Source organism: Nyctibius grandis, chromosome 8, assembly GCF_013368605.1.
Source record: "Nyctibius grandis isolate bNycGra1 chromosome 8, bNycGra1.pri, whole genome shotgun sequence".
Classification (NCBI taxonomy): Eukaryota; Metazoa; Chordata; class Aves; order Nyctibiiformes; family Nyctibiidae; genus Nyctibius; species Nyctibius grandis.
This window is the reverse complement of record NC_090665.1, coordinates 9,548,556-9,564,293: the sequence shown is the minus strand read 5'-3', so window position 1 is coordinate 9,564,293 and position 15,738 is coordinate 9,548,556. Positions and strand designations below refer to the sequence as shown.

Below are 15,738 nucleotides of genomic sequence, written 5' to 3'. Positions count from 1 at the left end.
GCAATCTGAGAGTTTGGCAGCTACTTCCTTTGCCTCCTCACTTCTCTGTGTCTGACTCTCCTGGCCCTGAAAACCAGGTTGTCAGCATCTTTCTTATCTTCTTTCTCAACTCAGCAGTTACTGGACATAGGTACAAATGAGTCTGTTGCTACCTTGCAGCTATGCAAAAAGAGTGAACAAATGGCATCTGAGTAATGTTTTATTATCGATGCTTGTTCAGGATGCTGTGCAGAAGCATTCTTCAGAAGGATGGGAACATATTCTACTAGATGGCTGCATGTGGAAAAGGACTGATGTACATGTGTTGCTAAATCCAGAAAAAGCTGTGAGCCACAAAACTTGTGTTCTATTCTGGGAAAAATGCCAATATGTCCATTCTCTAGATCCAAGTTGTGCAGTGAGCTAGGAAGAGGTACAGAGGAAAGAGAAGGCGCTAGGGGAAGTAATCTCTTCTGCACTGAAAAAATATGGGTAGAAGAGCTGTTTGGGTGAGCAAAGTTTTCAGCCTTTAAGATCACCATGTGGCTTTTCTCTTCAAGTACGAGTTGCTTGCAGCAGCAGTCAAAATCTCTCCTCTCCCTCTCCCCTCTTCTCCTCTCATCCCCTCCCCTCTATGCAAACAAGGAAGCAACATATACAATTTGAACCATTTCTTTTTACTTTTTCTTCAACAGAAGCAAGTCAACTGCACCAAAGAATCACCGAGAGTGTATACCACGCACCAATGGATTCCTCCAATGCAAGCAGGTAACCACAGCTATCATGGCATATCAGGGCCATGTTTGGTCTTGCCTTTGTGCTTTTGTGGTACATAAATTCTTAGTTTTCTGCGTTACGAACTTACTCAGTTGTCTTCAAATTCTTTAAAGACATGTAAATGCAGATAAAGGTTTTGCTCATGGGGAAACTAAAAATCACAATGCAGAATTCGTTTCAAAGATGATAATTTGTTTTTGCAAAATAACCGTATGCTCTGGATTAACTCAAGTTTAGACAAAATGTGTTGGAATATTTCCAGGATGTTAAATGGAGCTGTCGGCAAATTTTTGTAATGACCCAATTGCTGGGCAAGTTTAATGCAAGTTGGCATGGGATATCACTGTAAAATTTTAGCAGGATCAACCAAACCAAGAGATCCCAGGTAACACAGCCAGCCTTTGAGAGCTGTACAACTTGATGCAAGAAATTTTAAACAGATGCAGTGCTGTTAATCCTGCACCATATTTTCTCTAGGCTTGGTTACATTTGCTTTGTTTAAGGTTTAAGCTGAAAAGGTTTAAGGGTGAAAATCTTTCAGCAAAACCACCTTGGGGATAGGAGAAAATTGTTCCAGTAAAATATGAAATGCAATCACAAAAATGTTTCAAAACAATCCAGATGTATGTCCCTCTTATAAGGCTCTTAACGTGAGAATTTTCAGAACAAAATACATCAACAAAAAATTAATTAACTCCAGAAAATTAACAAATAGCTAATCCATGTGATTAGCTATTTGTCCTAGAGTGGATTAAACCAAAGGGAAAATGAAGCGCTGCTTGTCCTCACTCTGCCAACTATGCCAGAGAAGGAGAGGTTAGATGCTTCTGCTCCAAATGCTGGATTATTACAGGGACAGGAAGAATATAGTAAGTCTTCATGAAAGAACAACGCTCTGGGCTTTCATGAATGGAACACAGTTCAGTGTCCTATTGGCTATTGTAAGCAGACGCTGCCTTGATCTTCTGTAATACATATCTCGTGGGGAAGCAAGGACAGGGGAATTGCAGCACAAGGTGGCTTTGCAGTGGCTGATGTGAAAGAGTGGATTCAGAATTCCTCAGACTGTGGAGCCCCTTCTGCAGCCTGTTTTGGGATGCTGAGTGGAGGCAAGGAGAGGAAGGAAGGAGCTGGACTTTGTGATAGCCACCCACATAGTGTCCTGCTTTCACTGGGATTTTGTTTCAGTTTGTGCACAGCCATGGTGATCAGGGCCCTTAGCAGTTAAATGCAGGGCAGCTGCCCCAGGCTGGCCCACAGGTGTATTCTGTATCGTTAACAATCAAGTTCACTATAAAAGCGAGGGCTTGCAGGGAGAGGTGAGGCTGGTTTTTGCTCTTCTCTCTGCTCGTCTCTTTTTTCTTTCTTTCTTTCTTCTTTTATTTCCTTTCTGCTCTTTTCTTTCCATCTCTTCCCCCTCCTTCTTTCTTCTCATTTCCAATGATTGGTATTCCTGGAACAACCTGCTGCAACTCTGTAGCTAAGTATACTTTTGTGTTATAATTTATATTGGTTTCTTTATTTTATTAAATCTGTTTAATTTTAACCCACGAGTCTCCCTCTTTTTCCCAATTTCCTTCCTCAGTTGGGGAAGGGACATTGGGTGAGAGAAAAACTGTTACTGTTTAGCCCTGGGTGTGGGCTAAATGAAGACACATGGGCATAGTCTGTGTTTATGACTGACATGATTAAGTAGCCTCGCTTGTGAAAGGTGCTGTAAGTAAGCCAGTGACAGATAGCATTAGCTAAAGAGCAACCAGCATCATCAGTGCTGCTCTGCTGGTGGTTGGAGGCTAATTATTTATTATTATTTATTATTATTAATTATTGAGATTTTTATCTAACTAAAAGACACCATCTCCTGGGTTGCCCATGTGTAACAGTGACTCTACTGTTTATTGTGAATTGTCAAACCTGTACTGTGACATTGGGGAAATCTGTCTGCAGAATGCTGTCCCATCCCCGAGCCATATCTGTTCAATGACAAAGACCATCCCCTTTACTTGTTTATATGCAATCACAGCACTTGAGGCTGCAATTCCATGAGATAAGGAGGGCTGGGCTGACTCAGGACTGGAGCTGAGGTGTCTGCAAAAGAGACAGAGCTAGTGCCCTTGATACAGGTGGATATTGAATGTCCCTAAGTCCTGTTCAATCTATTTAAATTCTCTCTCTGTAAATTCTTCCCCAAAGTTTTCAGTGTTTAATCCTCAAATGAGATGCCCTGTGGTATCTATTGCTGCTGTATCTCTCTCAAGGGATGGCTGCTGCATTTCAGTGATAATGAATGTTTGTATTGTTTTCTAATATGTTTAAACATATGAAACTTAATAGATGATTGTTCTAACTGCTTAACTGTCTGCTTTCTTGGAAATGACTGATGTAAAAATATCCTGTGCACATAGATATACACAAACACTTGGAGTTTTACTGCAGATGCTGTTTCAGAGAAGCTCGTGTGTTTTCCTGGTGTCTTTCTCACAGCTGTAAATCTTTAACTTTGTCAGCTGCATGTTTCACAGTTATCCAGCCTAGCTGGGAAGGAACAGAGAAAAAAGGAAATGTGAATGTGCTTTCAATTTGTTCCCATATTTATTTTGAGCACCATTTTGTACCTGACATCACGCTGCAAAATCACATTTTGATTTAGTACAGGAGGTACCAGAGACCTCTGTTAAGGTTCCTTCAGAAAGAGGTCAGAGGTTCAAATACAAAGCAATGAGTCCCAGGCTGCCTTACAGTTACAAAAGGTATTCACAGATCTCTAGTGTTCCAAATGTTTTCAAGTTTTTAATGATATCTTGGACCTTTCCTTACAGCAAGACAAATGCTATGAATGTTAAGTATAACGGTTCATATGTTAATTGTAAACAGCAATGTAATTGCTGATACATGTTAATAATGAGCATTTTGGGAAAGAGTATTTCAAGTGTGTAGATATAATGCAACGTGTGGAACGTTCAGTCTGCCAAGGACAACAGTCAAACTAAACCACCAGATAATAGCAAAACAATGAGGATAAGAACCATGAAAAAACCTTGCAGCTCAAATGCCCTACAAACCTGGGGCAGGGGGGTCGTTCCTATTACAGATGGCAAGGCCAGTACCTGTGCAAGTCTGGCAAAATGGATCCCCTTGTCTGTGGTTCAGCTGTGGACAGGGATATCCCACTTGGATTCACGTTTTCAAAGAGCAGAAGAAACAGAAGTTAGGGGATCCTGGAGCCAGTGGAATCCATATATTCCTCTGCACATGGTATGACCTCTACATGACCATCCAGTACCCATTTCTCTCCTGGAGTCAAATATGCTGCAAAATATGGAAAACTGGGGTCCTCTTCTCTAACCTGGTTTCCTACCCCTTCCTTCCAAATCTGTTGGACTTGCATAAAGAGCTTGTGCAGACTTAAACCACCTTGTTCCTCCATTTTTCCCTTCTCAGCTCTTACGTCCCTTACTGAATGGTGTGAAAAGGAGGCAGGGGCTAGAATGGCTTTTTCCACTATACCTGCTTACACAGATGCAGAATTTATAGTGCACACAATTTTAAAACCTGCCTCTTATTCCTTAGGCTTCCATATCTGAGGGTAAGAAAGAATGTTTAGTGCTCTGTTAGGTATTAACCAGGAATGTAACTATCTTTGTATTTCTTTTGTCCAAAGGTATAGCAGGAAGTCATCAAGTATATATGAAAACAAATCTGAGACATCAAACGTGGAAGCATCTAACAATAAAAACAGGAATTCCAGTCCCAGCGCCACACAAAAGAGAGGTAGGAGTTCTGAGACAGAGCTTTTTGCTTCCAAAGGGTAGTATTTTTATTTTTGCACACTCATTTCTAGAGGTTGATGAGGATACTTTAAATGTATGTTGTTTAAAACCCACATAAAAAACCCCCACAATGCTACAAAGCTGAGTGACTGTACCATGAAACTTATTGAACACCAAAAATTGTTACCAGTTTAGGATTTTTTGAGTCTGAGTTTTGATGCATTACAGTGCTCTTCTTACAACTTGTGTTTTGTGGGGATAGTATGTGTATTTTAACCTTCTGTATCCTGGCTAAATTGGTTTGTAGCCATATTTAATTTTAAGATTGTCAATGGACTTTGCTAAAAAATTTCCTTGCTTTATGTCAGAGAGATTTTTTTGCCTCCTCTGTGTACAGGTTTCCCCTCTAGTGTATAGTAAATAAGTGCACACGCATTCACTGAAAGGCCCTCTGTTATTTGAGGGCATAAATGCAATAGATGTATTCTGTACAATGTATGTTAAAGTGGACACTAAAAAGAACCTGGATGTCATCTGGCAGTAGCAGGAACAGAAAATCTCTCAACATCAGTTTCTCTTTTAGGTAGTATTTTGAGATGTTAAAGCAAAGAATTTTCTAATAATATAAAGAAGAAAATTGTGAGGTCTTAAAAGAAGAAATGCATGTCCAAATCAGGCTTAAAGCAACAGCAGGCCCCTTTATAAATAGAGATGGTAAAAAAATGGTGAATATTTTTTCTTTGAAAAATAGGCTGTTTACCAAAACATTTTTCATTCTGGGGAGAAAGTTCTGTATTCTTCATTTAAAAATCAAATTTTATTAATTTAAAACCTATTTCAGTAAAAATTTCTTTTTAAAAAATATGATTTTTTTAAAATTAAAAAGAAGTTGAAAAGCAGTCTTTCATTTGAAATTCACAAACCCTATTAAAAAAAAAATCCAGGAGAATCATTGGTGTTTTTTAACTGGTCCAACTTACACGAGTGTGGGAACTGGGATCACCCTACATGCTGGTTTTCATTCTTCTGCCTTCTGCTTTCCCGTGGCCAGTTCCTCAGGGCTCTCGCTGTAATTCCTGCCTCCTCCTCCTCGGGTGCGCGGCTGCTCCCGCAGCGCCGGGCAGCGAGTCCCCCGCGGGGTGCTCCCTGGCTCTAGAGGTCCCGGTGGAGCTGTAACCCATGTCCCTGTGAGGCACCTCTAGCTGGGCCTCTGCAGGGGCTGAACGCGTCTTCCAAACGGCCAGGCAGGTCCTGCTTCCAGAGGTGCCGAGGGATGGTGCTGCAGCCCTCGGGAGGGCACGGCTGGGCTGGGCTGCGGTACGCGGGCAGCGCAGGCTGGTGCTCTGCCCAAGCTGTCTCTTTTGTGCCACCTACTGACTGTAATACTCCCAATATCTATGTAGTTGATGTGAATTATTTTAAAATACTGTTCTGTTTCTATAGCACAGAGGGGGAGGGCACTATTGGCTATTTCAGTTTTATTATTCTTACGGATAAGCGCTTGTGATTGAGTTGTCTACATGTAAAGCAGCGTTTTGCGTGGACCTGGTTGGTAGATTCACTGACTTCAAGCTATATAGGAGCTGAGTCCTGCAGGAACCTCTGGAGACCACCTAGTCTAACGGCCCTGCTCAAAGCAGGGGCAGCTGGAGCAAGTCGCTCAGGGCCGTGTCCAGTCGGGTTTGGAATAGCTCCAAGGATGGTGGCTCCACAACTGCCTTGGGGACGCTGTCCCAGGCTTTAACCATCTTCACAGTAAAAAACGTTTTTCATATTTTTAGATAGAATTTCCCATATTTCAGCTTGTGCCCATTGCCTCTCTCATCCTGTCACCGGGCTCTAGTGTGAAGCATCTGGCTCCATCTTCTTTACTTGATAAGATCCCCCTGAGCCATTTCTTCTCCAGGCTGAACAATCCCAGCTCTCTCACTCTCTTTCCTCATGTCAGCTACTGCAATCCCTTAATCATCTTCATGGCTTTTCACTGGATTCACTCAAATGTGTCGATGTCTCTCTTGCACTGGGGAGCCCAGGACAGGACACAGCACTCCAGGTGTGTCTCTCTGGTGCTGAGTAGAGGGGAAGCATCAGCTCCCTGGACCTGCTGGCAAGGCTCTGCCTAATGCAGCCCAGGATGCTGTTGGCTTGCTTTGCCACAAGTGCACATTGTGGGCTTGTGTTCTACTGGTTGCCCACCAGAACCTAGTCCTTATTATGTTTAGAAATGTTTTTCAGGATTATTTGGTATACCTGCAGAATGAAGGATAAGGTTTGAAATAACTCAGGTGGAGACAATGTGTCATTAGAGACTGGTCTAGAGATTGGCTGGTGCTGGGAAGCTGTGGGGACTTGTGAAATCCTAAGGGGTCCCTCAGTGAAGTGGTGTAATTGCATAGCTGAAGAACTAGCATATATACCTTCCCCCTATACACATGCACTTTTGTACTTGCTGCATGACTCTGTGATCATGAAATACTACGGTTTTTCTTGCTCTACACAAACAGAAAGTAAATATATTTCATATACCAGTTTCTGGATTCTTTATAAGCTACAGCACCTTTACAAAGATTGTCTCACAGTGGGAGCAGCCATGACAAGGAATGGCTCTGAGGCCAGCACAAACAGTCTGAAAGCCGAAAGTGCTTCCCAATGCACCTGTGTGCAGCCTCGCAGCTGAAACCACTGCTCAGTAGCAGTTCCTCACCAGATGCACCTGCCTGGCCCAAAGCTGGCATGACGTCATCAGCTGGAAGGTGCTGAACCACACTGACATAATACTTCTGTATTGTTAAAATCTGTTCATCTCACACCCACCTACGCATGCAGGCACCTCGGATCCTGGATTATCTTGGCTGCAAATCAGGAAGTGATGGGATGCGCTTTCCTTTGGAAGCACAGCTTGTCTGTCTCTTGCTTGTCTGTCAAGTATGGATTCACTGTCTCTTCATGTTCCCTTTGTACTTCTGATCTTTGTTTGTGCCTCTAATGATTTTCACTTGGCAGTGTATGAAACAAAGAGGAGGAGAAAGCTAGTGGTTAAATAGCAAGGCACAGAACCAGGCAGCCAACACATGGCTTTTCTCCTGCTCCTGCCATAAACGCTCTGTGTGCTACCTGCCCACACAATGAAAGGGGCAGATGCAGAATTTGGCAGGAATGCATGGATCTGGGGGTTTGATCTAGGTCCACCTCTTTCCTGCAATGCAAGTAACTGAGTATCTTTCAAACCCAGAGTCTCAGGACCTAGATTCAGCTGTGACTTATTATAAAGGTGACTGTCAGGCAGCATGGCTGGCTTATTCACGCAGGAGCCTGGCAAGTAAGCTTTGCTGGCATGGCACTCCTTACATCCCAGCAAATCACAAGATCAAATGCATGACTATATGCCAACTTTGGAGGCTGTTAGAAAGACTTCAGCAGGTAAGGCTGAGAGCATATCAGCCACAGGGCTGATGATGGCAGACTCTTCAATGCTAGTACTGGATAGCAGAAGTGGGGCTGCTTGCAGCACTTGCTGTCTGTACATGTCCTGTACTGCAAGGCTGCTTCTCTTATTTCTGCCCACAACCTTGCTGTTCCAACCACAATGACATGTTTTCATAATAAAAGGCACTAGATCCTTTTTAATGAGCTTGCTGCTAAGCTGTATTTTCCTTTGATAAGAGCTACATTCCTTCACCTGTTTTTCTTTGCTTTTGTTTTGTTGTTGTTCTCCATTAAAACTCAGTGAGCCAAACTCAACCCAGGGGTTCTGTTTGGCTCAGCTGGTTTAATCACCCTGACCTCATGTCACCTTTCTAATTGATTAGCTCTTGCTCAGGCTTGAACTGAATCAAAATTTATTTATTTTTAGTTGTCATCCAGTGCTAACCTTTCCTTTCCCATAAGCTGATCAGCTGACCCTTCCTTCCTTATTTCTTTTCCCTCTCCCTCTCTCTCCTAGTTGATGCTTCTACCAGCCTTAACCTTGAGCGCACAGCGCTTGCTAGAAAGCGATTCACGTTGCAAGGTCTTTCCAACCGCAGAGCTCCACCCAAAGGTAAAATCACCCCACGCAGCATTTGGTCTCTGGCCATCTGTCTCCTGCACTCCCACAATGTTTTCTCCATCTCATAGTGCCATCCATCACTATTTCCTAAAGTGCTGCCGCATCTCACCAAAATGCTCCTGTCTGATGCACACATATGGCTCCTCTTCTCAAAGACGCTGTTACCAAAAATTGCTCCCACGGCAGTGTTGGCAAGGCAACCTTTGAGTTGACTGGTTGAGTCTTTTACTGGTGCACAGTGCAAAAACCATTTATTTCCAGTTTCTCTCAAGGGCCAAAGTGTGAACTTGTTTTAAACCACCAACCTAACTTCTTTCAGCAGTTTACTGGCTTGAAGGGAAGAGCATCATCTGTGTTGTGCTACACGAGGTTTTCATGTGATAAATTGTTCATTGATTGGACCTCTTTGTTTTTTCAAATGTTGCTCAGCCATGGCCTAGTGGTTACACTGGGGAACCGGAATTCAGAAAATCTGGGGTTTATTGCTATTTCTACTTAATTATGTTATATGACTCTGTAATTTGGTGTGTTCTGAGTCTTTGTACATAAATGTTTAGAAGACACTTAATATCCATGAGTAGAGAGCATTGCATGTTCCTGTGATAGCTGTGCAAGGAAGAGACTTTATAGGAAAGAAAGAAGTGTGAACAGAAATTAAATTGAACAACTATTTGCAATCACTTTCTGAAAAGATAATGTAATTACTCTTTTTATGGTTATTATACAGCTTTTCTCCTGTTCTGATAAACGATATTTCTTCTGTGAGACAAAGGGTTAGTGTGCAGTGATGGAGAGGGTGAGCATCAAAGGAGGAAGAAGCAAGATGAAAGAATAAAAAGAGAAATACAGAAGCATTAAATTACAATGTTTAAAGTAGATGAGGATATACTAAGGCCCAGGAGAGCCATAAGATTCTGGCTGCAAGGTTAAGGCTGCACTTGATAGTAAGATGGACAAAACAGTTCAATATTCTGAATACAAAAAAGGGAGTGGTTTTCAGTTCTTGTGACTTGGGAAAATCAATTACAAAGTACAGATTTCAGAAATGCAGGATAATGCTGTAATTCAGGTGAGTTTGGACCTACAGTTTTGGTTTGGGCCTCTTTTGCTCTTTTATCTGAATTTTCCTTGTCATGTGAAATGTGTTGCATTTTACTCAGTCATTCCATATTCCAGACAGCAAAGCACAGTTCAGAAGAGTTCATACTCCCTAAGTCATAGGCACTCTCAGCTCAAAGACTTGCTGGGTCTGGTTACTTGAGATTCCTCTGAAACACCTCCATTACACAATGTTCCATGCCACTTTGTTGTACTGTTCTGTTGCTAACCTGGTCCTGGCCTAGAGGAAACCAGTTGGCAAATAGCCTGGATGATTTGCAGAATGTGGTCATTTCTGCAGGCAGTGCCCACGCAAAGCTGTGTCAGCACTATAGGGGCTGGCTGTTAAGGCAGATCGCAAGCTGTGAGAAGGTAACAGGGAAGTTACTGCAATAGGCTTGTCCTGCTCTTGACCCCTTTGTCTAAGGATTCGTTACTGGCTATGGCAGGCGATGGCATGCTGAGCATACTTTGGTTCAGATTCATTGTGTCTGTTCATGCCCAGAACACATAAAAGAGAAGGTCTGAACAATAAAATAACAAGACTAACTAGGGGGAAACCAAGATTGCCTGATGGATACCAACTGGCAGTGGAACATGGATGCGCAAAGCATTGCTGAACTGTCTGCCAAGGCTGGATATGATGGGGTAGAAAAAGTTGTATATAAGCACGTTGGTGTTTTGGCCAAAGAAATGCTCATGTCCGGAGGAGAAACTTCACCATCCTGCACTACATCAGTGCAGAGACCACCAAGGCAGCCATACCAGAACTGTCATCAAAGTGTGTGAAAGCCCACGCTCGTAGCACTCGGCAGCTCCTCCCTTGGGTCAGCATTAGCTGTCCTGGTTTGCAGAGCCAAACTTGTATTCCTTGGAGTTGGCACAGGGTCTCTAAGAGCTGCACGATGTGGTGTAAATGTAGCCGAGCACCAGAGTTATAAAGTGAAATTTTCTTCTCTTTAATAAGGGCAGTTACAGCAGCCTAAATGTGGAGTCATTCCATTGTAATTATCACTGAGAGCAGTTTAACCTCTCATTTTAATTCAGCCTTTTAGGAGGTGTGAATAAGGAGGTACTTGAATATGTGTGCTTTTATGAGTGAATTGATAAGGAAGTGCATTGGCAGATACAGAATTTACAGTCTTTTTACAGTAGTCAATCTACAGTTAAAATTGCACTGAGATTTTAGGGAGCTAATAGGGTTTCCTGATGCTTTGGTATAGTAAAACATTATAGGAATTGCAGTTCACTCAGTCACGCTAACTTCTGGTCCACTGGAAACATACAGTGAATGTGACATTTACTAGGCAGAAATATGGAAAAAACAAAGTAAAGAGAAATGTGTGACTGAACATTAAAATAAGGAAATGTAGATGAGGAATGGGAAAGAGAATTTTAAGATCACTGGCAAGGAAATCTTCATATACTTATATGAAGATTATACTTCTATAAATCTTCATATATTATACAGTAGTATAATTCTGCACAGGATATTTAAACCTGAAATATAAAATCACCTGAAACTTATTTCACTCCAGTGCTGTATGGCAGTTAACCATGAAAAAAGAAAAATTAGAGAGAAAAGAAGATAGACATGATAAGAGAAAGGAGACAATTGGAATAGAAAAGTCCTTCTGAATCACAGGCACCATCTAAGAACAGCGGGCTAAGATTCAGCAAAGCATATAAGCATGTGCTACAAAGGGTTTTGTGTGAAATAACTCTTCACCTATCCCAGGAAATTTTTCAGTGAAAATGGAAACAACTGTTTAATTTTTACATAAATATTTATTTGATATTTAAAAAAAATCAAAACACAAAAATCACAAATAGTTTTTGGCAAACCTGAAAACCTTCAACAGAATATTTAAAGCCATTTCTAATACCATTTTCAACTGAGGTTGTGTCCTGGTACAGTTAAGTATTCAAGTACCTTACTGAAACTGAGATATGAAGCATATGAATAGCTTTACTCATGTCTCAATGGAAATACTCACTTGAGTAACGCAGCACATGTGCTTAGAGTGTTTTCAGCAGAAGAGACTAAAAAGTTAATCCTGAAATATTTGTAAGCAAGCAACTTTTTCTCCCAAGCAGTGCTGGTGTAGTTGGTAGGTGCAAGAAGTGTATTGATGTGCTTGTAGATGTGTAGACAAAATTTCTTTTAAGAGCTGTGTAATGACCTCGATGTGTTTTGAAACATCATGTGCTCTCTGACGCTAGCCAACAGTTAGTCCATTTATACCTCTGATCTGTTTATGAAATATTTTGAGTCAAAGATTCTACTCACATTTCATAGTGAAATCTGGGGAAGTTGTGTCTTCACTCCTGAGTGAACTTTGAGAAAAGGCAGGATCCTAATTGGAGTAAACAAAAAAAACCTCTGTTGCCTTCACTTTCTCCAAGCTGATTTGCACCGGTAAGGATGGAGGCTCAGAGAACGTTTCCAGGCATTCACACAGTTAACTTCTAGAAATGACAAATGTGAACTCCAAACCGTTCATGTTTGTTTTTCAGCGTATTCCAGGTCAGTCATCACAGAACAAGCAGTTCAGTGTCTAAAGTAATCCAAACCTCATCTGTAGACACACACACCCCATTCTAACCAGCGTGCTCATCTCTGTGTTTTGTAGCTGTACTTAGACACTAGTTTGCTAAAATATTAATTGGCATAAGTCTCCTTTCTGAAGTATTAAAGTCAGTGGAATTGGAATTGCTTTGAAAATATGTTCATATCAACTCTTTCCTATGCTATTCACTTTGTTGAGGGTTTTTTTCCTGGCTGTTTTATAGGAGCAACCTACCTTTTATTTACCCTTTTGCAGCTGCTGCTTTGCTTTGGACGTCTTTTACCCTCAGTGCTTATTAACCTCTAACCCTGCCCTGCATTGCGTCTGTCTGTTCTCCCAGATCCAGAATCTAAGGAAAGAGAAGTTACCCGTCGCTTTTCCCTAGCCTCTTCCACCAGCACTGCAGTTAATGCTTCTGCTGTGACCAAAGGTACCGTCATGCTGCTTGCTTAGCTACCCTTCTCCCTTCCTGCTGACTGATATATTTACTGCCAAATGCTGTTCGCAGAGTGAGTACATCAGGCTCAATTTTTATAAATGCAGGAAGTTCCAGTAGAAGAAGAGTCAGGACCCATATAACCCCTGCAGCGGGGCAGGCCAAGACATTTTCAATGTATATCAGGGTGTGCTGCCAGCATATGTGGTGACTCTTCTCAGTTTCTCCATAACAGGCTTCAAAGAGTGGTGCTGATTTCCATGGAAACTGGATTAATTTTTGACTGATGTGGGGTTAGGTTTCCAACTTCTCCCTCGTTTGGATTAACTGAAATTCAATAGAAATTATTTCTCCGTTTCCCTAAAGCTGTTTAGGATTTTTGCTTTCAAGAAGGAGAGAATCTCCTCATTGTGTAGCAGACATTAGGTGGTAACAAAGCCTGAAATCAAGCCAAAAATGGAGTAGCAATAGATGCCTGTTTTAAGCACATTTCTAATCATAATTGTGATTACGCTAAATCATGTTTGCAAGGAAATTTTCAGACGTGTAAGGGAGCTAGATGCCCAGAATGCACTGAACTCTATGCAGTTTGTGTGGGAACTTATGGAAGTTTTATTTTTGAGCTGTAATTATTTTGAGAAAAGGCACTTTTACAAAATTTAGTTTAAGTTACTGCACTAGTGCCTACATTTACACTCAAAAGCAACCCATGCATTTGGGCAAGCTTGTTGTGTTGAAAATCAGGATTGTAGGCACCTACGCCTACATGTCAGGTACTTTTGAGAACAGAACATATATGGTCTTACATCAAATTCTGAATATACTGTTTTGGCAGTTCCTGGAATGAAGTGGAGGAACTGATTTGCAAGTTTAAGATTTGTGGGGCAATTCACAAACCAAAATAGAAGGAAAACTGGCTGAAGTAGTTTGTATAAAAATCTTTGTTATATTTTTGTCAGGAAGAAGGTCACCCAGTATTTAGTGCATTCTGAATAGTTGTGAAGGATACGAACCATATCCTTGACTGTGCAATGAGGCTGTCATGAAATGAGAGCGTGCTGGGGTTTACTGGCAGAGGAAGGATGTGATATTACCGCTGCCTACAAATGTTTCTTTGCCAGCCTCTTTAGACCATAACACTAAAACATCACCACATGGAAATGATGGGCATAGCACAGGAGAAGAGATTCTTATAACTTTCTGTCCTCGGCAACAACTTCAGAAATACATGATCAATTACTAAATTATGGGAAGACTGAATTATTTCCTAATATTTATTTCCTAAGCTGGGGAACAGAAAGAAGCACATATGTAGAAATAGAATGGGCAACCAAGGATTGTTCTTTAGTGTGGCTTATTGAACAGGGCATGTGTGAATTACAATGAAACTCAAACTTTGTTAGTTTCATATAAAAAAAATCCTGTCCTAGAATCCTGTGTACCACAAGACTGTTGGCAATTTTTTTGAATGCTGAGAAAACTAGTTGTCTATTGATTTTGAAAGCTAGAATACAAAACCAGTGTTTTTCAATTAAGTGTTTTATTTACAGCATCTGCTTTAAGAAAATATTTCAGATGACAAAAGAACTGAAGCCTGAGTCTTGTCTCAGCATCAGCCAAATGCAGGTCTAGCCAGGGTGTTTGGTTCATCACACTCAAGGCTACTGCATACTGCTGTGCGCTGATCCTCACTGCTGACAGTTCAGCTCCGTCACATCACTGGTCTCCACATGTGGAGTCAGCACACAGGAGAAGCGCTGTATGTGGACTGTGATGGATGCCCTCCACTTCGGTGGGACATAAGTGTTGGCTTTTGTGGGCTCTTTCTTGCCAGCCTCATGGGCAGCAAGCTGAGGATGTGAGTGTCTGTCTGCATTAGTGCCTTCTCCTGAACAGGAGTGAGAGAAAACATCTGTGAAACCTGATTGGAAGCAGATACATTTACTATGTCTTAATGTCTTTTGCAAAAAGGGGTCTGTTTCCTATCCACATCACAGAAGTGTTTATCTTCACCACCTAGAATTTAGAGGTTGGTCATTTTTCTGGGTAAACCAGAAAGTATTAGGCAGGTAGTGTTCCCAGGCAATGGGAAAGCAAGTTTCTCCTTTAAGAATATCTACAGCCTTGTGACTCTTCAAACTTCACACAGGTCCCCTTGTTCATGCAGTTAAAGTCAAGAGACATGAAATAAAGAGCGACCCAACTCCCCTGGGGTTTGAAGGTATGAGTCTTTCCATCCTGCATGAAAACCTGTTTGGCAATATTTCGATATTATTCACTGAATTCACATCTCATCACTGCTGGCAGACGACACTGGAGTCCATTAGGGGTTTGGTGTCAGTTTATCTATTTAACTGTGATAAACACAGCTTGTCACCCCCTTGCCTGTCCCCTGTACTCATATCTATCAACTTTCACCTAGGGTTGGGCCTAAATTAAAACCCCAATTCTCTGCCTTTTTTGGGAAGTAATGCTCTAGATTGTGATCTGGATCTGGATTTTCTGCCTGGCTTCTACCTCACTCCATAGAGTGCAGCAGCAGGGAGCCAAGGGGCTACTTTGCACCTTCAGCTGCAGTCTGGCCGCTTGCATCCCTCTTCCCTTGTTAGCGTCTATATCTAATAAGAGGAGCAGGAGCCATCTGCATGAAGACTACAGAAGAGGCTAGACTATACATTAATAGCCATTTAAGGTGCAGTGTTTCATTTCAGGCAAGCATTTCCACCTATTTGTTGCAGCAGTTTCATCAATTACTGTTTAATAAACAATACCAAAGAGTTAATCTGGGACATTATTCCCAGCCATTGGAAGATCACCAGCTTCCATTGTCAGCTTTCCCCTTTACACGAGCATTTGCCAGAGCATGTGGCCTTCTGGGGCACAAGCAGTCAGGTACCCCTCCTTCAGGACAGGGAGGAGAGTGATGCAGGCCGAGGAATCCTTTCTCAGGATTGTGTTGCTCTGCACAAAACCTTGGTAGAAAGGGCAGGTGGCCAGGTCAGTGATGGAATCAGTGACGTATCAGAGCTATCTCCTATGTCACTCCCAGCAGAAGAGGAG

General features: G+C 41.8%; 1 protein-coding gene across 1 annotated transcript in view; it reads left to right on the top strand.

Moving 5' to 3' along the window:
- MCF2L2 (MCF.2 cell line derived transforming sequence-like 2) overlaps positions 1-15,738 on the top strand; it is a 150,180-nt gene that overhangs the window by 128,092 nt on the left and 6,350 nt on the right. Inside the window, exons 25-30 of the mRNA XM_068405762.1 lie at positions 675-747; positions 4,418-4,527; positions 7,759-7,797; positions 8,470-8,565; positions 12,583-12,672; positions 14,828-14,899. Of these exons, the coding sequence (XP_068261863.1) occupies positions 675-747; positions 4,418-4,527; positions 7,759-7,797; positions 8,470-8,565; positions 12,583-12,672; positions 14,828-14,899 (480 nt within the window). The remainder of the gene's footprint in view (positions 1-674; positions 748-4,417; positions 4,528-7,758; positions 7,798-8,469; positions 8,566-12,582; positions 12,673-14,827; positions 14,900-15,738) is intronic.